The 24,164-nt window shown below is 45.5% G+C and overlaps 1 protein-coding gene across 1 annotated transcript; it reads right to left on the bottom strand.

Moving 5' to 3' along the window:
• Window positions 1-7,004: 7,004 nt before the first annotated feature.
• LOC124649300 (noroxomaritidine synthase 1-like) lies at window positions 7,005-8,625 on the bottom strand. The gene has a single exon (XM_047188950.1). The coding sequence runs from the start codon at window positions 8,591-8,593 to the stop codon at window positions 7,061-7,063; it is 1,533 nt and encodes a 510-aa protein (XP_047044906.1). The 5' UTR covers window positions 8,594-8,625; the 3' UTR covers window positions 7,005-7,060.
• Between the last annotated feature and the right edge of the window lie 15,539 nt (window positions 8,626-24,164).

The following is a 24,164-nucleotide window of genomic DNA, read 5'->3' on the forward strand; positions in this document are numbered from 1 at the left end:
CAGAAGTCGAACTCTGAAGATTCGCCGGGGTGGCATACTTAGCCAGCCTTGCTTGCTTTTCGAGCTCTGAGCCAACTGCAGGAGTTGAGCTCTGGAGGTTTGTCGGAGTGGCATACTTAGCTAGCCACGTCTGCTTCTCAAGATCCGTTCCCGAAGTTCCTCCTGTTGTTCCAGAAGTCCCTGCTGCTGCGGCCTGGTTTGTGAGCGCCCAGTTACCGCAGTCTGGCACGTATGTGCACGTGTACCCGTGAGGGATCTCCTTAGGCGCCTCGTGCAAGAACTGGTAGTCACTAGGGTCACCACCGATCTTGTAGACGACGAATGCCGGTGAATTCGGCACTTCTGGTGCTGCCAACGCGAATGGCAGCGGTGGACGGGACTGGAGTGGCATCTCTCCTTGGTATGTCCCGAGAGCTGGTCCTGACGGAGAGTACTGGTGCCTCATGATTTCCTGGATCACCCGAAGAGCAACACGCTCCAAAGTGTTCACCAGGTTCTCAGAGTAGCGGTGTAGCGAATGAGCTACCATGAAGTTAATCTCCTGACGCAGGGACCTGGTGCGTTCTTCGGACGGGGCGGACAGATCCACTCCATCGAGCGCGCCTTCAGGTGAGAACCCTTTCCACCTGATGCCATGTGAGCGGGTTCTGTGAAAGGAGCCGATGAGGTCGGCTTCGAGGATCGCTTGACCTCGTCATACTTCTTCTTGAGCTCATCGGTCAGATCCTCGTACGTGACTGGGGTGCCGTCCGCCATCTCAGATGTAGATGGCGATGTGGTTGATGTAGAAGATTGTCCCACCGAACGTGCCAGAATGTGTTGCGGTCAGAAACCCACCGGCGAGCAACGACGGGCAACACAGGAGAGCCGGGAACAACTTAGGGCTGCGGCTGGCCCTGGTCCCTCCGAGCGACGGCCCGCAAAGAACTCCGGCACGCACGTCCGATGCTGGTGCAAGGGCGTGCCACCTGACCTATACCTGGTCAGGAAGGTGATGGAGATGCCTCGCTTAGTTTCCTGCATGGCATACACGTAAACATTAAATACGAGCCTCGATCGGCTCTCAGGTTGTCCTGTGAATCGGCTCAAAGAACCGATCCACCCATGATTCGCACGAGGTGTACGAATATATGGTGGTCCTGCTTGATCAAGATAAAGCTAAAACGATCTACGACGATTTAGGGTTCTCACCGCATAATCGGAACGTCCTACTCGTGATTGAGCCTCGCGGCCACGCACGGTGATCGTAAGCCGATCCTAGACAGGGCCTAAAAACCAACACGAGGTTGATCCCCGGAACATCCTGTCTAGGGCTAGCAAACTACACCCTACGCGCCGCTGGATCCTTCAACCCTTTGTAAGGCCTAACTATGCAGATATTAAACTAATCCTTGAAGAACAAGGAGCAACCATAACGGATCGGATCTACTAAATAATGATCAAGCGGGGTGCCGCCCCTACGCCTAAGATAGGTGTAAGGGCGGCTAGATATCTAAGGGTTGCACGACGATAGCATATGATACAAAGAACAATGCTAACCCTAACACATCTAAGATAACTACGTTGCTCGTCATCAAAAAGGCTTCAGTACGAGCAACGCATGAACGGCGAATAAACTTGTACTGCCTATATCGCAAGATGCGATCTAGGCAGCATGATGCTTACCCGGAAGAAACCCTCGAGACAAGGGAGTTGGCGATGCGCCTAGATTGGTTTGTGATGAACGTGATTGTTGTTTATTTCATAAACCCTAGATACATATTTATAGTCCGTAGACTTTCTAACGTGGGAACAATCCCAACCGTGCACGAGCCAAACTCTAACAAATCCGACACGTATCCTACTATATTACAGATACACGGGCCAACTAGCCCAAACTTTGCATATAAAGGCCGATTCACGTATTTCTTCCATGTATATTCTTCAAGCCCATCTTGATCGCGGCCCACCTCTGACTCGGTCAAATTCTGGTGATAACACAAACCAATCTAGGCAACATCAAACACCTCTAGATCTTGATCGCGGGCCACCTCTAGATCAATAGTCTCCTGGAGACCAATGATGTCCACCCGTTCCCCTCAGATGTAGGATTTAAGTTGTGTTCGGCACCCCTGCTCACCGAACCCGCGGATATTGTATATCAGAGCCCTCATTTTGCAGCCGTCCGCTGCCCTCGCCCTTTACGCATCGTTAGCGTGGACCGCCGTCCTTTCTTTCGTGACAGCCTACCAGCCGTGCACGACGGGCCTTCCCTGGCCACACACTCCGAGCCAGAGTCCAGCTGTTCCCCAGGTCGTCCCTCGACCTGCGGCGAGCCCCGCCCATCCCTGGCGGGCTGGCCAAGCCGTGGCCCCGGTGAAGCCGCCTCCCCGGCGACCGTCCGGGTATCCAACGACGCCTCGTGGGCCTCCCTCTCTGCCCGCTCCTTCGCTTGGGACGCTGCCACCCTGGCGAGCGCCGCCTGCGCCTCCTCCTTCGCACGCAGGAGAGAGATGGCTTCCACCGGTGTCCCCACCGATGGAACAAAAAGGATGCAGCTATCCGTGATGACCGCGCCTAGCTGGGAATCCGACCTAGCGTCGAGGATCGAGAAGTCATCGGGATCGGGGTTCGTACCTGTTGTGGCCGGGTCGAGGTTCCGTTCCGCCGCGAGCTTCTGCGCCTTCTCCATCGCTGTGGACGACGCCGCGCCTTCGTGACGGGAGCTCTTCCTCACCGATCCCGCCGGCACCCTCTTCTTGATCGTCTTGATGGGCGCCATGTGCACCTCCGTCTTGGTCCTCTTTCCCTGCGCCAGCGGCGCCACCGCGGTGGCGGCAGAGCGGAGGTCCGCCAAGGGCTGCGTCTGCCCCTGGTGCTCAGGCGTCGCCTCCCCCTCCTCCTCTTCCCCCATCTCCACCTCCACCACGGGTAGCACTTTGGACGCTGCCCGACCAGACTCCAAACCCCCGGACTTGAGCGGGCTGTCCAGGAGCCAGGAGTGAACAGGATCCGTCACGTGAATCGTACTTGAAACATCATGTGTATGGCCGCACTCTAAAGGTAGAGGTGTGGAAATGGTTGACAAACTGACGGTATGAACTTGAGAAGTGATTATTTTTCTTCGTGGACACCGGAGATCTTCCGACACCCTCTTCGTGAATATTTTAAATTACATACATACTCAGCACCCTCTCTCTGAGGTTCGGCAGTTTCATGTTCCGTGCTTTCATTCTATGTTTCGGGTCTGACAGTTGTCATTAGCTTTAGTTAATATCAGCTAATATACTTAAGCCTTTTGGTATAAAGCTTAGAGCATGTCTAACAGACCCCTTAAAAGGGCCAAACCCGTATAATAATCGCCGATATATGGGGTAGGGCTCTACCCTGCCGTCTAGCAGACCACGTAAAACAGGCCCCGCGTCGATTTTTTACATTTTTGACTAAGGGGTGGCTTCTGGCCCCTTACTTGTACGGGGCGGGAGGCTGAATACAGGGCCAACCCCTCACTCGTGGCGCGCTGAACTTTCAAGAAATCGCACGGGCTAGGACCAAGCATGGCTGCAGGAGCTCGTCTGTGCCTCGCGTCGGTCGCGGCAGGGGGCCGAGGCGGCGCCGCAGAGCACGTCGGGGGCTGTCCGCCGAGCTGCGCCTCGTAGGCGGCGCACGTCTGGGCTAGCGAGAGCACGCAAGGGCGTCTTGGTCCTAGGCTAGCTAGAGCACGCAAGGGCGTCTTGGTCCTAGGCTAGCTAGAGCACGCATCGGCGGCGGCGGGGAAGCGCGCAGCGGGCGGCGGCCGCGGCGGGGCAGCGAGCAGGGGGAGGCGGCGGGCCAGCACGCAGGGGGCGGCGGCCGGCCGGGGCAGGGCAGGGCTTGGGGCAGGGGGCCGGGGTGGTTGGAGGAGGAAGAAGGATAGGAGGAAGAAGAGAAAAAAAAAGAAATTGATTTGGTACATTTTAGGAATATGCCCTTTTACAGTTTAGGGATACGGGGTCTGCTAGCTCAAACGAGTTTTCGGCCGATCAAAATCGAATACAGGGCCCTCTACTCGCATTTTAAGGGGCAGAAAAATACGGGGTCTGTTAGACATGCTCTTAGCATCTCTAACCTTTTGGATTTTTTTCTCCGAATAGCTCCAGAATGAAGTCTATACGTGGATGTGTGTTTCGGTGTCCCCCCTCATCCTCTCCCCTTCAATCACTAAAGTTGAAGGGCTAAGAGCATCCCCACTCGTCTCCCCGACGAGGCCCCCGAGCGCCGTTTTCCTCATCCGGACGGCGAAATTCGGCCCAGTCGCGCGCCCGGTTCCTCGTTTTCGTCCGGATTTGGCCCTCCATCCATCCGGCGAGCCCACGCCATCCCCGGTCCCCCGAGGAGCTATCGGGGAGTCCGAACGAGTGAAAAGCGGGGAAGGGCCCGATCTGTCGGCAACTGGACACACGAACCCCACCACCACCTCGCTCAAAATCCCCCCCCCCCCACCCCTTGTATCTCTCTCGCCGCCGGCACCACCCCGCCGGCTTGTTGCCCAGATTCCGGTCCCTCCTTCCCACCTGCCTATATTCCGCCGTCTTTCGACGACGGCCTATCTGCCTGCTCCTCCGCCTGCCTGTTTTTCGACGCCGGCCTACTCCTCGTCGTTCGCGTCTCGGCTAGCCTCGACCACGCCCTTCAGGTGTTCGTCCATTTGCCTCGCCGGCCATGGACTCGGACGAAGAGGAGGAGCAGATGTTCGCCGGGAGATTCGAGACTCTACAATGCATCAACAGCTGCAAGATGATCTCGTGTAGCACATATGGACACTCCGAGGAAACGCCAACGCCGACGCCAACTAGTCTGTCTTTATTAATTTGTTTCAAAACTTGTGAAATTGTGTGCTTCATTTGTTGCAGCACTTGTTAAACATTGTACTGATTTTCGCCGAATTTGGGTCAGCAATTTTCTGAATCTTATTTGCCGAACTTGTCAAATTTTATGTCGAATTTGTTTGAAATGTCAAATGGCCGAAGTCGGGGGTGTCCTGCCGGGGGGACGGCTGGAACTTCGGCGCTCCCCAGGCCAAATTTTCCTCCAATCCGGAGGAAAATTTCGCCGCATTTGGGCGTGGGGAGCGCCAACGAGTGGAGATGCTCTAAGTTAGCCCACGAACATGTATCGCGAGATCTTGGTCGTCCACAAGAGGCCAAAATTTGAGGGGGAGGGGGCACCGAAGCAAAACCCCGTGAACATAGTTGGCAATGCAGATAATGAATTGGAGTTGGGTTTTGCAGTAGAAATATTTTTTTGAAAGATCCATCAACGCTGGTTTTTAGACTAATAATAGGTAGAATATTTACATGGAAGGCAAGAGGTGGAGCATTGTGCATCTTCCACATCAACGGCGCCAAGTTTTGGCGGCGTGGTGTAGCGGGTACTCGGTGTCAGACGTGGCATGATGATCTCGCGCAGGGCGGTGGTGTTGTCTGGTGCCATGGCAACGTCGATGGCGGGCCTAGCAAGGTCAATACTTTGATCCCTATCCTGAAAATGGGTCTGTGATAGATGGCGGCGGCGGCTTCTGGAGCATGTGCAACAGTGCACCCTCAGGGTATGCTGCACTGGGTTGTGCTCCCGCTTGGTGTAGCCTCCGGTTTTAGATAATGTGCGTAGGTGTGAGGCCAGAGCATGAAGCCCTGCCATGGCCACCCCATCATTAGGTAAGTAGGTGTTGCGACAGCTATCGCTAGTTTGGTGGCTTTAGGTTGATCTTTGTATTATCTTTGTAAGACTCTGTTGAATAATTATAATAAAAAAATTGTGTGCATAATTTTGATGCATAGTCTGGGAGTAAAACCTCCATTTTATATTAAAAAAACATGGTATCCAAGAGGTTAAGGAGCAAAAACAGAGAACGAAAAGGAACGAGTCTGAAACTACAAAGCTGAAAAATCAAGGTGACTCCGAAAGCAGCCTTTCGAGCTTCTTCGCGCCCACGAAAGCCCACTTCCTGGCTTCATCCCTGATGACCTGGGTCATCCTCTGTACCGATGCGTATTTGTTGTTGAAGACCCAGTTGTTTCTCTCCTTCCAAATCATCGAGGCGGCGAGAATAAGCAGTGTACTTGACCCCTGGCTGGGCGTCTGTACTCTGGCGTCGAGGCCATGATCACCTTCTCCCAAGCATGGACGAGAGTGGTGGCATTGCTCCAATTCTGCGCTGCAAAACCCTCACAGTTCCGCCAGGTGTATTTTCCGACCAAACTTCTCGTGTCACCGGGGAGTCGAAAAAAGATGGTGCGCTGTCTCCTCTCTCTAATGCACAGTGGGCAGAAATAACAATGTGTCCACTGACGCTGCATCAGTCGATCCGCTCTCCATAGCCTATTTTGAAGAAACCAAGCCAAAAAAAAAAATTAACCACCACTATATGAGTTGTATCCTTTGCACCCGGCCATTGAAATTGAATTGTAACCTGTCCGCCGATTTAGCAGATTAGCAGCCAAACATGGAGTGGAGTCATCGGTGTTCGGGAGAAGCATGATATGATGTTGGCACCGGCAATGACACTCCACGACTCCAGAAAGTCGGAGAGAATGGGGTGCGAGGCGGGCGTGCCCAAGGTCAAACACCCAACAGTGAGCAGCAAGCGCCTCCATGACAGAGTGATGCTTGCCCCTCCGCGCAGTAGAAATATACTAAACTGGTATAATAGCTTTAGAGGGAAGGTTAAGCCATTGGTAGCATCAATTTTCAGAGAGGATGTATACTGATTTACTAAAGATGGTCATGGCAGATTCCTCAACGGAACAAAAAAAAAGTTGGCCATGGCGGGAACTCCTTTTTCAAGTTCTGAACATTTTTGACTCCCATGCACCAAACCATACATACCAACATGGTCCTAACAATACATATCCGTCTTTTCTTTGTTGTTCTCTGTCACGGTAACACGATGTTTTTTATTCAAACACAAACATATAATATGTAAAATTACAATTTTATCGAAAAAATGTAGTTAAATTACAATAGTGAAGGCTCGAACCTTCAAACAGTAATAACGCAGAAAATATAAGTATGTTTACAGATATGGAGAACTTAACATAAGTTACATATCTCGCCTCTTGAGCTTCACTGCGAGACCGTTTTTCATCTGCAGCAGAGAAGACATCTTGGGCTGGATTGTTTGCCCTTCCACCACCTCCATGTCGAAGTTCCACACCACTGCAGAAACGATGGTCTTCATCTGCATAACAGCGATTTCCTTGCCAGGGCAGGTCCTTGGACCCGAGTTGAAGGCCAAGAACTTGTGAGATGGTACGTACCTCAGCTCTTTGCCATTCTCTGAGAGCCACCTCTCTGGTTTATAGTCCAGGCAGTCTTGACCCCACAATCCTTCCATTCTCCCCATGGCGTGGACAGAAATAAGAATGGTGTCGCCGGCGTGCACCTCATGACCACTCGGCATGATATCATCGACGGCCACAGTCTTGCGCTCGGTAGGCCCCGGTGGGTATAGCCTAAGAGTCTCATACAAAGCAGCTCTGAGATAGGCCATAGATTTGGTCTCGTCCGGCTCGAAGATAACCATGGCACCGGCCGCCCCGCTTGCTGTTTTGCGTGATGCAATGGGTGAGAGTTCTTTGCGGATGATTGTCACCGTATCCGGGTTTTGGGCGAGGTTGTAGAAGAACCATGGTAGAGTTGTACCAATGGTGTCCCTCCCAGCGAGCATGGTACCAATGAGAGACCCACGAAGCAAGTCATAGTCGGCATAGTATGGGTTGTTCAGGTGTGCAGAAAGAATATCCTCCACACCCATTTGTTCCTCATCATTAAAAACATGTCCTACATTGCTTGTCCTCCGCTCCATCATCATCTCCGCGACGAACCCGCGTAGCAAGTCCTGAGCCGCACGGAGCTTTCTCTCGGGGCCGATATTTAGCCACCTCATTGCTTTCCAGCAAGATGCCGGCATGGCATGCCGGAGAAAGCCCACGTCCATGACCGTGTCCATGGCGTCCGAGGCATCCATTGGAGGCATGTTCGGTGACAGGAGGCCAGGGTCTATGCCAAAGACCATCGCGGAGGTTAGGTCAAACATACACCTAACCATAAGTTCTTGGACGTCAAACTGAGTACCGGAGCTCGCCATGTTTGTAAGGAACGGGAGCAGACCCTTCTCCACCTTGTCGCGGCAGCGAGCTGCCACACGGCCAACAAACCGTGGGCTGCTCAGCAAGCTCCTTATTTTAGCGTGCTGCCTCTCACACGCCTCGCCATCGCTGGTGAATAGGCTACCGCCCATTATGTCGAAGATGCTGGCGAAGTCCGCGCCCTTGGGGAAGTTGTTGTAGTTCGTGGTGAAGATGTGCCGGACGTTGGCAGGGTCGCAAGTGATGAAGAACCGCATCCCGGTCCCAGGTGGGCCGTGGGCCTTAAAGTTGTGGCCTAATCCGGCAAGGACCACGGTGAAATAGTCATGCAAATTGTCAAGGTTGGCCATGAGGGAAGGGAACATATGAAACATTGGCCAGTTTGTGGGGAGCGATGCTGGATGCTTTGATCTACCAGACCTCAAGTACAGGTACATGGAAACAACTACCACGAGAGTGGAGATGAGTAGCTCTTGCGAGAACATTCTTTATTATCACTAGTGTGCTGTGGGGGATATGTTAGTGCTAATGCTGCAACAGACATGCGTTGCAACGGCCTCATTTATATAGACAGGTCCAAGCGGTCGGTGTGCTTCTGTACAACCCCTGGAAAACTTTGAAAGGGTATAGTTGTCCTTACGCTAAAATTGAGATTGGTTTGCTCGTTAGTTAGTTGATGAAGATCTGGTTTTTTCTCTTCATCATGTCACTAGTAGAAAACCGGATTTGGTGATGGAGAGCGAGATGTCACCCCCTTCAAGGAACACCGCCTCTGATCGAATTCTTCGCTATTAACGATCCGTAGAAGCTCATGAACCTCACGGTGAATTTTGCAGGATTTGCAAGTCATAGTTAGTTCATTAGATGAGGGTGGCCTGTAAATGAGCTCTCGCGACATCCCAGGCGACCTCGTGGCGAAACCCTGGTTGCCCCTGGCTCGCCTCTGTTTACTCCAATTCGTCCTGTAGAACTTCTACATGCTAATATGCTCTCTGGTTGCCCCTGGCTCGCCTCTGTTTGCACCTTCACCGGTGCACATTGCGGTGCGCCACGGCAACCATCAACCTGTGTCCCTTTCGTCCATCCTCAGCTTGTTGCGATTCTGGTTAGGTTCCTCGTTCAAAAAGCTTGTTGTGTTTGAGATCGACTGCAATATTTTTCAGCTCTTCGTCGCATCCCCTTAGCTCGCGTCATTCTTGGTTTCCCTCGAAGGTATCGGCCATGGTGATCTCCTAGCGTTGTTCTCTCTCCCGCGTGCCTCGGATGCTCTGCACTCAGTTGGGCCACCAATTGGGCTTCTCTACCCTCGCCTCTGACATGGGTATGCCATATCGGGTCCTAAGCATTGTTATCCCTAGTACAAAGCCCATGAAGGTAGAGAGGAAAGCCCACGACGAAGTCCGGAGGAATCTGAAGGTATCTCATTAGGAAAGCTAAGCCCCTATAGGGTGAACCGACATGTACTGTAAATCGACCTCGAGGTGGACTCTGAGACCTAGCCCGCTATATAAGGGCTAGGAGGAGCCACCGAGGGAGAGAGATCGAATCAGAGCAAACACCCCTGTAACCCTAGTTCCACATGTTGTAATCTCGGTGATTCCCCTTGATAGTAATACTCGTCAGATGCCTTACTTTGGTTGACCGGTTTGTTGATTCGTCGGTGTCCTCCTGCCTGAAACCCAAGTCCATCATCATGGGAATTGACGAAGTTAACCCTTTGTCATTGGCACCGTCTGTGGGAAGCTTGGACGCTGGAAACACGAACTCGACGACCTCTTCTTCAAGCAAAAACTCGACTAGATCGGGGGATCAGGTGCGCTTCGAATCGGCAATTTTTCGTCCGCACCCACCTACCCTTCTCCCGACTTCTGGCGACTTTAGCCGAGGGAGGGATCCAACAATCGGGGGCTACATCGAAACGCAAGGAAGTTTTCGCCGGTCGGAACCGATCTGTTCGGAGTCGTCGGCGGAAGCATCCGCATCAAGATCTTCATCAGCATCATCCATCGGATCCACGGGCGATAAACGCTCGGACGAGATGGCACGGAGCAATGTCGGATCCGCGGCAAGCTTGGGAGATCTCCTCGAGTTACTCGACGGGGTATCCTTTAGATCGGCATCGACAACCATCAGCAACGCGTCGGCTTGGGTGTCTCACACCCGACAACCGAGAGCATCGACAACGCGGGCAACGACACCAGAGACAGCGCAGACTCCGGAATCAGGAAAGCTTCTTCATATACAAGTTTTTGCGGTAATAAAGACTACCTAGCACGTTATCAGATGTGCATGCTGGAGTTAAGAAGAGTCGACGGAGAATTGGAGGACGCATCCGATGAAGAACGAGATGAGTACGGAAACACGAAGTTTGATCCTACTTGCCTCAATCAGGAAAGGCAGTGCAGCACGCCAAGCGAGCAACGACCACCACCTGAGCAGGCCAACAGAACCAACACTGATGGCGGAGCCAACGTCGGCAACAATGGAGGTGCAGCCGCGACTCCAGATGCTGATGTGGCAAACAGGCGTGTAAGACTTCTAGTAGAACTCTCATGTGAAGCATGGGACAAGGCAAAAGCTGCTATTGCACGGAGAGGTTTTATGGACGAAGATGCAACTCGAGAAGAATTGCTGGCATACAAATACTTGCTTTACAAGGGGAAAAGGAAGCTAATGAGGTTGAGATTAGAGCTTGACGCGAGGAAGGAAAGAGCCGACACATCTAGCCGTCGGCGTGGAGAGTGGAGCTCCACACGAAACGAAAGTGTGGGAGGAGCCGCAAGAGCCGCAGCAGCCGCATGAGCAGTGAGTAGTTCATCCCTGGACTATGGGTCCATAGCAGTAGCTAGATGGTTGTCTTCTCCAATTTGTGCCTCACTTAGATCTTGTGAACTTCCCTACATGATCAAGATCATCCTTATGTAATGCTACATGTTGTGTTTGCTGGGATCCGATGAATATTATATACTATGTTGATATCGATTATATATTCATATCATATGTTATTTGTGATCTTGCATGCTCTCCGTTGCTAGTAGATACTCTGGCCAAGTAGATGCTTGTGACTCCAAGAGGGATATATACGATCGATAGTAGGTTCATGCCTCTAGTTTTCTGGGAGAGTGACAATAACTTCTAAGATTGTAGATGTGTTGTTGCTACTAGGGAGAAAACAACAATGTTTTATCCCAGGGTAATTTTATTGTTTACTTTACACACATTGCTTAATGCGGTAATCTGTTGCTAGCAACTTAATACTGGAAGGGGTTCGGACGATAACCGGAAGGTGGATTATTAGTCATAGACGCAGTTGGATTACGGTCTACGTATTATGTTGTAATGCCCAAACAAATCTCATAGTAATCATCTTGTCATGTATGGTTGATATTCTGTCAAATACCCAGCTCTAATTTGTTCACCCATCATGTTATTTATCTTTATGGAGAGACACCTCTAGTGAACTATGGACCCCGGTCCTTTCATTTACACTGATAAATTCATCTACTGCAATCATGTTCTGTTTACTTACTGCAAGCTCTGTTCTCTTTTATTACTGCAAACAGCTCTTTCCACTCGATACGTTTAATCCTTTGTGTTCAGCAAATCGGTGAGATTGACAACCTCACTGTAAGTTGGGCAAAGTATTTTGGTTGTGTTGTGTGCAGATTCCACGTTGTTGTTGGCGCTGGTAGTGCGTCCTGCCAATAGTCAGCCAGCAACACCTTCAGAAATCACGCCTTTCTCGTACTGGTCGATTAAACCTTGGTTTCTTACTGAGGGAAACTTGCTGCTGTGCTCATCACACCTTCCTCTTGGGGTTTCCCAACCGCGTCCATCAAGCACACGCCATCAAGATTTTCGTGCGCTGTTGCTCGAGAACTGGAGAAAAGATACACCCCAGAAGATTGCTAACTCCCACGAGCAAGATTTTCTGGCGCCGTTGCCGGGGAGAAAGAGGATCACTGCAAGGGGAGTCTCTCATCTCCAATCTCTTTACTTTATTATTGTTTTGCTTAGTTTACTTTATTTTGTTTTGTTTGCTTTTTATATAAAAAACACAAAAAAAAAACCGTTTCTTTTATAGTTGTCTTTATATCAAAAACACAAAAAATTAGTCTCTTTTATAGTTGTTTCTAGTTCATTATGTTGATCGCTAAGTATGATCTGAAGGACCTATGAAAGGACGAGATGTCGCCTAGAGGGGGTGAATAGGCGTTTTAAAAACTCTTACGGATTTGGCTTGTAAGAATGCGGAATTAAACTAACATTTATTTTACAAGCACAAATTCTAAATATGCTAGGCTCACCTAAGTGCAATAACAATAACTAGAACTAAGCAAGATAGGCACAAGATATATGTAGCACAAGTGATAGCAAGATATATGTACTTCAAGCACGATGGCTATCACAAGGAAAGTAAACTCGGGTACAAAAATAACCGAGACACGCGGAGACGAAGATGTATTCCCGTGTTCCCTTCCTTTGCAAAAAGGTACGTCACGTTTGGAGAGGTGGGGATCCCACGAAGGATTTCCCAACGCCACGAAAGCTCACCTTCTTCTCCGAGCCAAACCCACGAAGGATAATGGCCTTTTCCTTATGGTTAGCTTTTCCTCCACTACGGAGATGGCAAGCTCCAAAACCACTTCACAAGCTCCACAAAGGAGAAGCTCGGGTCTCTTCACAATCTTCCTTGAAGAGATCGCTGGAGCACCAACCGCCAAGCCAACTAGGAGGTCTCCTTCCAAGAGTAACAAGCTCACGGTCTCTCACTCGAACTAATCGTGGTGGAGAGCTCAACACTATGCAATGATGCAAAGTAAGAACACCAAAGGTGTTCAAATCCTTCACACTCAAATCCCACCAAAGCAACAAATGCTATGATGAGATTAGAGAGGAAGAACAAAGAGGAAATCAACAAATGACTCCAAGATCTAGATCCCAAGAGTTCCCCTCACAAAGAGGAGGAATGGATTGGTGGAGTAGTAGATCTAGATCTCCTCTCTTAGATCCCTCAAGAATGAGCAAGAATCATGGGGGGAATCAAGAGATAGGGCAAGTTCTTCAAAGACAACAATGGAGGAGAGAGAGAGTGGAAGAACTTACCTAGCCCAAGGTGGAAGAAGGCCTATTTATAGTCTAGGAGGAAATAGAACCGTTGGAAAGAAAAATGGGAAGAAAGACGGCAGGCCGGGCCAGAGGCCGAGCTGACCAGGAGGCTGGGTTGGTCGGCACCACACACACCCGGTGGGCCGAGCCAGATGCCGGCTGGCCCGGAAACAGCACTCGGCATGCCGGGCTGGGTGCCGGACTGCTCGGTAGCAGCACTCGGTCTGCCGGGCGGTGGGTTGGAAATTGCTTCACGCCAAAACCTTTTCTTTTTATTTTAAAACAGAAAATGCTCCTGAACTCCGATTATTATGGAACCAATTTTGTTGGAAATATGGAGACTCCTCACAGAATATATTTAGATGATTCTAGAGAGGGAGTCTCCCACTGTCAAGAAACGGTGAAGATATCCAAACTCGAAAACTCAATAGAAGATGCATGCGGATTCCGTTTTCGATGAACTTGGGCTTGTTGTAAAGCTAGCAACAAGCTCAAAAACCTCACACGGAGAAACATCAAGAAGAATATGGATATGCAAAGTATGCAAATGGTTGAGCTCCCTAAGACGATGTGATCAAGTTACCCAACCGAAAGCCCCTCTTGATAGTGCGGCTATCTATCCTATAATCCGGTTTCCCAACAACCACCTTGAGACCGGTAAAAGGAAAACCTAGCAAGGCCATACCTTTGCCTTGCGCATCCCGCTTAATTTTGATAATAACTCTTCAAGCTCCACTCAAGCCGGAATTCCTCACTTGATCATTGTTACTTCGTGAAGACTCACAAATGCTCCCCCATACACCATGATGGGAAAGCTCCATTGATGCACATCTTCACATGTCCATTATCACCAAATGGACGGCAAGCTTCAAGTATATGATCCTCTTGAGATGCTCAACTTGAACTTGCCCAACTCAACCTTGATGACGATCACCACTTGATGTCATCCTCTCATGGGCTATATTAAATCTCACTTTGGATGCATGCCCATGGAATGATACCTAACCCACATAGACAACACAAGGGCACATATATGATGGGTTAGTTCATAAAGCATAATTGACAATGCTTACCATACCACATGATTTCATGTGGCACATTCTTCATGCTTGATGTGTTGATCAAACTTGAATCTTATTCTTCACTCTTTGTATTGGTCAACCTTGTATCTTCTCATGCTCTGTCATATTATCTTGAGGTGTATAAATAACTCTTCATTAGGTTGCGTGCTCTAAATCTTAGTCAACCATAGCTCAACTCATGAGACTATCATGACACCGACTTAGAGCCATATCTTTAATTCTTCACTTGGAATCAAACACTCAAGATATTGACCATTCATTGCTTAACACATAAGCTAGAGCATGGCTAAAATTGAGTTCCACATAGGAACTCCATCTTCATTTCTTCTTCTTGATCATATCACATATATGTCTTCAAATCGATGATCTTGATGCCAATACTCAAGGCATATCTTTATCTTCATGGCATCCATACTTGAATCCAACACATGGACTACAAGTAGTACCTATGGAATATTCCTTCATATAAACTCAATGCAAACATTAGTCCATGGGGGTTGTCATTAATTACCAAAACCACACATAGGGACAATATACCCTTACAATCTATCAGTAGGTAGTGGTTCTATAATTGGGAAAGATAATATTGAAAAATTCTTCAATCATGTTAGTAAGCATAAAGATATTGAGGATAAATTCCTGGTAGAACTTGCTCCTAATTATGAAACTGCCACAACTTATTTAGTTCAAATGTTTGAGGCTAGATTTGTTAGCCTTAATCCTATTATGCAGCAAATATTTCTTAACTCCATGAAGTTGAGGATGATGAAAAGAAAGACTTTATCCTAGAAACTTTGCTTAGAGAATTTAAAGATGTTGTTATAGAAGCTAGAAAAGGTTTTGATCGGTTTGAGATGCTAGGCTCATGTGTAGACATCTTTGGTACACTTGAAAAAATATACAAAACCAAAAATAGGAGAGATAGTAATACCATTACCTTTCAAATTAGTAGCTATGCATGAAGCTTGGGAAAAGAATTTTAATTGGATATTCCTAAAAATCCATTTGATGAAAGTAGTGAACCTAAAAGTGCTGAGAAAGGGTCTTCTAAAACTTATATTGATAAAATACAAATCATTGTTGAAAAGACTTCTCGCATTGATCTTGATGCTTCTTCACTTGATAATACTTGATGCTCACTCTTTTTCTGCGGCTAGCTAAAAAGCGTTAAAGAAAAGCACTCTTGGGAGATAACCCATGTTTTATTTCTGAATTTTTTCTTTTTGTTGAGTCTTGGAAGTTATTACCTCTTTAATAACCTGTCCTTACCATTTTTTATTTTGTTTTTGTGCCAAGAATAGCCTCTAATAGAAAGAAAGTAAGATTTAGGGAAGTTGTTATCCTGAAAACAGATTCTGTGTTGTCACCATAAAAAATCGTAAAAATAGCCAGAGCAGAATTTTGAGCTTCCATTTTTATGCAAATGCCCCAGATTATTATCTAACTTTCGTTAGTTGACCACTTTTCGAGATGAGCAAAAGAAGATTTTCGGAAAAATCGATCTTTACCCGATGTTCTGTTTTGACATATTTATGCACTATTTGCATTTGTCTCTTAATCTCTTTCTTTTTTAGTTCTTTTGATCAAAGAGATTTTTGAAGAGTTGCTACAGTAGCTAATGCTTTAATAGATATTTGACATATGTTAGAACTGAATCCAAGTGGATTTATTATTTTGATTGTACTAATGGTGTAATAAAGAATTGTGTGAAGTTTTGTATGAAGAAAGTTTTCAAGTGTAGGGAGAGAAGAATGATGTGATGAGATGAAGAATGGAAAAAAGCTCAAGCTTGGGGATGCCCTGCACCCTAACAAATATTCAAGAGGTAAAAGCGTCAAAGCTTGGGGATGCCCAAGGCATCCCCTCTTCATCAATAAAGCAACAAGTCATCTTTCTATGCGCTATATTTTTATTGCTTCATACGCTATGTGTTGTTATTGGAGCGTCTTTATTTTTGTTTTGTTTGCTGTAGCATATGTTGGATCCCATCACATTTATTTTGGAGAAAGACCCGCTCCGTTTTAATTGCATAGAACGCTCTAGTTTTCGCTGTTATTGTTCTGCGAGTGTTCTAGTTTTCTAGTACTATGTTTAGCTCTTGTTCTTTCACTTGAATTTTGTTCCGAGCTCGTTAGTATTCTTTATTATGCATCATTAACTCTCTGGTCCATAATGTATTTCATCTCTGAGATCTATTTCAAATAATTTGATTGGTGTTGGATACGAGTAAAACGTTTCATGCCTATAGTGATGCAAAAGGGAGCTTGTCTAGACTGTGGCATAGACTTTGGCATGTCATGTTGGATGTTATTCTTGTCATATGCTTAGTATTTATTGTTGTAGCATAACTTGTCTCAAGTAGCTAAGAGTGCATAATGTGTTATTGAAATAATCATGTGTTGTTTCCATCATAAAATCATAATATTGTGGTATTCTCCTTTGATGCTTTATTGGGTTGACTTGGCACATGTTTATATCATGTTATGACTATAACCAGTCAACTAAATCCTCTATGATCATTTAGTTTTTGACTTGTAATATCACTTTATGCTTTGATTGATAATGTTCTGTCGCTATGCATGATTATGGCCATTACTGCTCTCTTAGTTGGTCGCTCTCGATTTTTTGCTAGCTTTCGCCTGTACTGAGTATGAACTCTACTCGTGCATCCAACCACCATAAACCAAAGTTGCCAATTGTGTCCACCATATCTACCTAGTAGCATTATTGCTATTTGCAAGTATATTCATCATGTTTTTATTATCTTCCAAATTAAATTTTGGTATGATAAAATTAGTCAGTAAAGCTCCCACGAACTTGATGGCACATTTACTTTCTTGCACTTAATAAATTTGATTATTGTGATTATCCTATGAAGTTTATATGTTTGCAAATTGCAAGTTGGGAGTTAGCATAACCATGCTTTTATGGGGAACGCTTTCGACATTGTGATACGTCCAAAATGTATCTACTTTCCCGAACACTTTTGCTATTGTTTTGCCTCTAATTTGTGTATTTTGGATACAACTAACACGTACTAACGCTGTTTTCAGCAGAACTGTTCTGGTGTCTCGTTTTTGTGCAGAAATCCAACTTTCAGGAAAAACCTCGGGATTTTGACAGAAGGCCCTATTTTCCCAGAATACTGACGGAGCCAGAAGGACAAATCAAGTGGAGGCCCGAGGGCCCCACACCATAAGGCGGCGCGGCCTAGGGGGCCCACGCGGCCCTATGGTGTGGCCCCCTCGGCCGGCCTCCGACGCCCTCCTTCGGACTACTTATCGGCCTCGACCTAAAAACGCACGGAGGGAAGTCGAAGTCGCCAGAAACCCTCCAGAACGCCGCCACATCGCGAAACTCCGTCTCGGGAGCCAGAAGTCTCCGTTCTGGCACTCCACCGGGACGGGGAATTGGAGGAGATCATCGCCATCATCACCGCCAACGCCTCTCCATCAACCAGCCATGTTTCCCCCATCCATGAGTGAGTAATTCCCCCGCTGTAGGCCGAAGGGGATGGTAGGGATTGGATGAGATTGGTCATGTAATAGCATAAGATTGTTAGGGCATAGTGCCTAGTGTCCGTAATTGGTACTTTGATGATATTATTGCAACTTGTTATGCTTAATGCTTGTCACTAGGGCCCGAGTGCCATGATCTCAGATCTGAACATGTTATTGTTTCATCAAGATATTCATTGTTTATGGTCTTACCTATAAGTTGTATACACATGTCGCTGTCCGGAACCAAAGGCCCCGAAGTGACAAGAATTGGGACAACCGGAGGGGATGGTAGCGATGTGAGGATCACATGTGTTCACGGAGTGTTAATGCTTTGCTCCGGTACTCTATTAAAAGGAGTACCTTAATATCCAAGTAGTTTCCCTTGAGGCCCGGCTGCCACCGGCTGGTAGGACAAAAGATGTTGTGCAAGTTTCTCATTGCGAGCACGTACGACTATAATTGGAACACATGCCTATTGATTGCTTTGTACTTGGACACCGTTTTATTATTATCTGCAAATGCCCTGCTATGATTGTTACATGAGTTTCTCTCATCCATGCAACGCCCGTCATCCGTCCCCGTGCCTACAGTATTTTAATCCTGCTGTTTACTACAATCACTACTGCTGTTTTTGTTACTCTGCTGCTGTTATTTCACTACTACTGCTGCTATAAAACTGTTACTACTGATAAACTCTTGCGAGCTAGTCTGTTTCCAGGTGCAGCTGAATTGACAACTCCGCTGTTAAGGCTTTCAAGTATTCTTTGTCTCCCCTTGTGTCGAATCAATAAATTGGGTTTTACTTCCCTCGAAGACTCGTTGCGATCCCCTATACTTGTGGGTCATCAAGACTATTTTCTGGCGCCGTTGCCGGGGAGCATAGCTTTATTTGGAAGTTCACTTGGATTGATATTGTTCGCTGCAAATTCTCTATCATGGGTAAACCTCGCGATACTAAGGTCGCCATATTACCATCCACTACAAGAAAAGGTACAACTCTGAGTACCTCTGCTGCTCTTGATTCACCATCTGTGATTGATAAACTTGTTTTACCGCCACATGCTTCACATGCGGGTACTTCTGCTGAATCTGAAAACTCTCATAATATTGATAATATTTCTGTTGTGCTTGATGATAGTGGTTCATTGGGATCTTTTCTAGATGCTACGATTGCTAGGTCTAAACAAATTGAAAATACTGAAACTCCTAATGCTACTACACCTGTTAATTCACCTGAACTTGATTATTCTAGTGATGATCCTGATGAAGATTATGTGGAGCTTAATGATGATTTTATTGAAAAATGCAATGCTACTACTGATGCAAGAAAAATTAAAAAGTTGCTTGCGTAACATGTCGTTAGATATAAACTGTCTCCTGATCCTAAGTTTGCCACATCTCCTATAAACATTAAGGATAAAGATTATGATTTTTCTCTTGATTTATCTCATATAGCTATTGTTGAGAAAACACCCTTTTGTGGTAAAGAAAAAGAAAGTGCTGTTGAACACATGATTGAGCTATCTACTCTGAGTAGCTTGTTTTCTGATGATGTTAAGAAGCGTACTTACTTTGTTGCTAAAATCTTTCCATTCTCATTAAAGGATGACGCTAAAACTTGGTATAATAGTTTGCCACCTAATTCTATTAAAAGTCCAAAAGAATTGCTTGATGTTTTCTTCCGTAAATACTTTCCTCGCTAGTGCTCAACATATTGCTTTGCGGAGAATCTATAATTTTGACCAGGGAGATGGAGAGAAATTGCTCGAGGCTTGGGCGAGATTTTGCTCTCTTATTAGAGCTCGGCCTCATCATGATTTGGAAAAGCATGATTTACTTGATATATTTTATAGTGGACTAACCATTGAGTCTAGGGCATACCTGGATAGTTGTGCTGGTTGTGTTTTCAGGAAAGAACTCCAGACGACGCTGAAGAATTATTGGCTAAAATAGGCCGGAATCATGATGATTGGTCTACACCTGAACCAACTCCAACGCCAATATTAAAGAAGAGGGGTATAATTAAATTAAATGATGAAGATATGAGGGAAGCCAAGAAGTCTCTCAAGGAGAAAGGTATTAAATCGAAGATGTGAAGAATCTTCCTCCCATAGAAGATATATGTGAGATAATTCCCCTTCATCCATGATTGAGGTAAACTCCCTTCAACGCTTTACTAGGGAAGATATTCCGTATTCGAAACCTCCTGCACAATGCTTAGATGAGTTTGATAATTATATTGTTAAGCAAGAAAATTTTAATATGAGAGTAGAGAATCATTTAATGGAAAATTCTCGAGCTATTAGTGAATTGCATGATATTGTAGAGAGAACCTCCAATGATGTTAAGATGCTTGTTAAACATTTTCATATGGTTCAAACTCAAATTGATCAACTCACTAAAGTGCAAAATGACTTGTTGGGAAATAATTCTAAAGAAAATCATGCTTATGAAGTAACAACTAGAGGTGGTGTTTCTACTCAGGATCCTTTATATCCTGAGGGACATCCCAAAAGAGTTGAACAAGATTCTCAACGAACTAAAACTAGTGCTCCATCTAAGAAAAAGAAAAAAAAACATAAGAATGTTGTAGAATCCTCTGAATCTGTTAATGATCCTAATAGCATTTCTATTTCTGATGCTGAAACTGAAAGTGGTAATGAACATGATAAAGATAATGATAAGAATGATGCTTCTGATAAAGAAGATGTTGAAGAAGAACCTGAAAAGCATGCTAAAAATAAAAAGTATACTAAAGAAGATTTTATTGCTGAGAAACATGGTAATGAAAGAGAACCTTGGGTGCAAAAGCAAATGCCCTTTCCTGCTAAGAAACGAAAATCAAAGGAAGAAGAACACTATAATAAATTTTGTGATTGGATGAAACCTTTATTCTTGCAAATCCCTTTGATCGATGTTATTAAATTGCCTCCTTATTCAAAGTATATGAAAGATATTGTTACTAACAAAAGGAAAATCCCCAATGAGGAAATTTCCACTATGCTTGCTAATTACTCTTTCAATGGCAAAGTTCCAAAGAAGTTGGGCGACCCGGTATACCTACTATTCCTTGTTCTATTAAGAATAATTATGTTAAAACTTGCTCTATGTGACTTGGGAGCCGGTGTTAGTGTTATGCCTTTTTCTCTTTACAAGAGACTTTACTTAGATAAGTTGATACCTACCGATATATCTTTGCAAATGGCTGATAAATCTACCGCTATTCCTGTTGGTATATTTGAGGATGTTCCTGTTCAAGTTACTAATAACCGCTTGATATTAACTGATTTTGTTGTGTTGGAAATGCCCGAAGATGATAATATGTCTATTATTCTTGGGAGACCTTTTCTTAACACCGCAGGGGCTGTTATTGATTGCAATAAAGGAAAGGTTACTTTCAATGTTGATGATAGGGAGCATACCGTTTATTTTCCCAAGAGGATTGAGAAAGCGTGTGGAGTTAATACTATTTCTAATGTGAGAACTATCAAAGTGGGAACTATTGATTGTCCTATATATGAGCCTAAAGAAGAATATCAAACTCTTGTGATTGGATCCATATCAATACAATTCAAGGTAACATGATTGATTTGAGGTTTATTTCTTCTTATGCTATGTAAAATTTATTTGGTGGCAAGACTTGATCAACCTTGTTAACAAATACTTTTTATATGCATAGAGGAGGTAAATAACATCTCTTTCTTCCTCCACTTGCTCTAGTTGCTGTAGCACTTTTATTTTGCAAAGTTCCTTAGTTATTTAGAGATTTCAAAAAATTTCCTGGCCAGTAATAATAAACTTAATACCCGAAATGTGCATTTTTCAAAGTTTTCAAAAATTCACAAAAATTATACCGTTGGTCCTATTTTTCGAAGAGGCACCGGGAGCACCAGAGGATGACCTGTGGGGCACCCTGGGGTGCCACACGACGAGCCGGTGTGGCCAAGGAGGGGGCGCGCCACCTGTGGTGTGGGCCCCTCCTTGCCCCACTATTTCATCTCTTTCTCCCAAGCATCTTCTCTCTCCCGAAAAAACTCGCACCGGGTTCCTCTCACTCGTGTTTTTGCTCAAGAACTCCAGATTTCTCGATCTCTTTGCTCAGCCCGATTTCGTCCGAAATTTGGCACATTTGCTCTCCGGTATGTGACTCCTCCGCCTATCCAAGTAGAATTTTGTTTGGTTGAGTATATCTTGAATATTTTGCTACAGTAGGTAACATGTTTAGTGAGCTTGCATGCTTGTTCTAAGTTGTATAAACTAGTTTTGATGCATGATTAGTACTCTAGCAAGTTCCTATAGTAGTTCCCCTTGATTATATGTCACCAAATCAAGTTTTATATTGTTTGTTGAAAAATTTCAGAAAATGCAAGGGAGTAGGCACCAACTCAACCAACAAGAATTAGAGGTGCAACAGGTCATGAGAGTTCACCGAGAAGAAGGAGTATACCCCGCTTACTACCCGTGCGCGGATTTCATGAGAAGCGCGGGAATATTGGAAGATGTTCGGAGTCTAATTTCTCGTGCAGGGCTGAGTGATTTTGTTGAAGGAGAGCCAAGACAATATGCAAAATTAACTATGTCTGTTGTGCAGGACTTTAAGTTCAATTGGTCGCGATCTAACCCCACAGTTCAGTATAAAATTTACAATAAAGATGTCAACTTGCCATTCAGTGATTTTTGTGCAGCAATTAGAGTACCGCAATGGGGATCATGCGAGAAGATAAGGGGATCGCCGCAAGAACTCTTAAGCCTCTTCAAGATGATTTGCTATGGAAGGAGTTTCTCAGAGGATAGTGGTAAAATCACTAGTATTCAGCTCCCGACTATCCGCTACTTTGCTTATTTCATTACTAAATGCGTTCTTGCTAGAAAGATTGGTGGTAGACTATCTATTCCGGATTTAGCTTTTCTAGCTACGGCACTGCAAAGTAGTAGGACTTATAATTTGGGGGCATTGATAGCTTATAGACTTGCTACTAACCGTGAGAAAGGTGGAATTTGTGGAGGTCTCATCGCCTCTCGTTTACTAGCTTTGCATAATGTAGAACCTCATCATCTTGACATTCCACTTTCCATAGAAAAACTTGACATAGTCTCTATGATTAGACATGAATTTGTTTCTGACTCCTCCAACTTGGGTAACCTGTTTTACAAGATGACATTTTATAAGAAAGTCTGGACAATAACTAAGAAAACTGAAAAATTAGTAGGATTGCCTGCACCTGCTCTGTTTAACCTTGATTCCACGGAGGATTGGTCAATCACGGAAGGTGAATTGAAGGCATACATAGAGGGAGATGGCCATCGTGCGAGAGACAACACGGATGAGGTCGAGGAACACCTCGACTCGTCATCAGATGCAGCAAGTTCTTCGCATCAACAAGTTGGGCATGAGGAGCCTCCACGCTTTTCTTCTGCATCGGTACCTTATTATGACTACTCCATGTACGATCCACCGGCATGGAACCCAGACCCTCGATGGGGTTGATCTCCACTTAGGCCAAAAGCCTAAGCTTGGGGGGAGGTATACCGGTATCACTCATTCTTTGCATATTATGGTTTCTGGATACTTGTACATACTTGTTTTGTTTCTTTGAGTGGTTTTCTAATGAGAGGGAGATGATATTTGGGGAAGTGCTGCCTGAAAACAGATTCTGGACTGTTACTAGAAAAATTCGTGCGCACAGCCAGAACGTTATTTTGAGCTGCCAATTTTTGTGCGGGGAACAGTTCCCCAAGTTGTTATCTAACTTTCATTAGTTGAACACTTTTCGAGCTGAGCAACGTAAGATTTTTGTAAAAATCGATTTCTGTACTGCTGTCAGGTTTTGGCAGATTTCTGCCATCTCGCTTTTCTGTGTTTCTTTTAGTTTTCATTTTCTTGTTCTTGCTTTGTTTCTTTCCTAAAACACAAAAAGACCAAAAATATTTCTGTTGTTTCTTTTCATCATTTGTTTATCTTGGTTTTTTGCATTTGTTTCGCTTTATTTGCTATTGCTAGTTTGCTATAAGAAAACCCAAAAAGATTTTGATTTGTTTGTTTGTTTCCTTTTGTTCTTGTTCTCAAATTCGAAAACACCAAAAATATTTGCTGTTCTTCTTTGGTTTGTAAAGTTCATCTTGAGTTCAATGGTCTTCGGTGGCTGGAGCGTGGTTTTCATTTCATATTGTCCAAGGTACACAAGTGAAAGGCAATAATGACGATCTACGACAATTAGATTGTGGTGAGAGGCTGGTATGAACTCTATTTGTTTTCATTTTTGTACATATACTCATCCATGTGAGCATGCTTAGTTGGTTCATGTGAGGTATATGTTATTTGAGAAAGTCTAGTAGTTTATGATCTCTCATGTTTAGCTCCAATC

Source organism: Lolium rigidum, chromosome 4 (genome assembly GCF_022539505.1).
Source record: "Lolium rigidum isolate FL_2022 chromosome 4, APGP_CSIRO_Lrig_0.1, whole genome shotgun sequence".
Lineage (NCBI taxonomy): Eukaryota > Viridiplantae > Streptophyta > Magnoliopsida > Poales > Poaceae > Lolium > Lolium rigidum.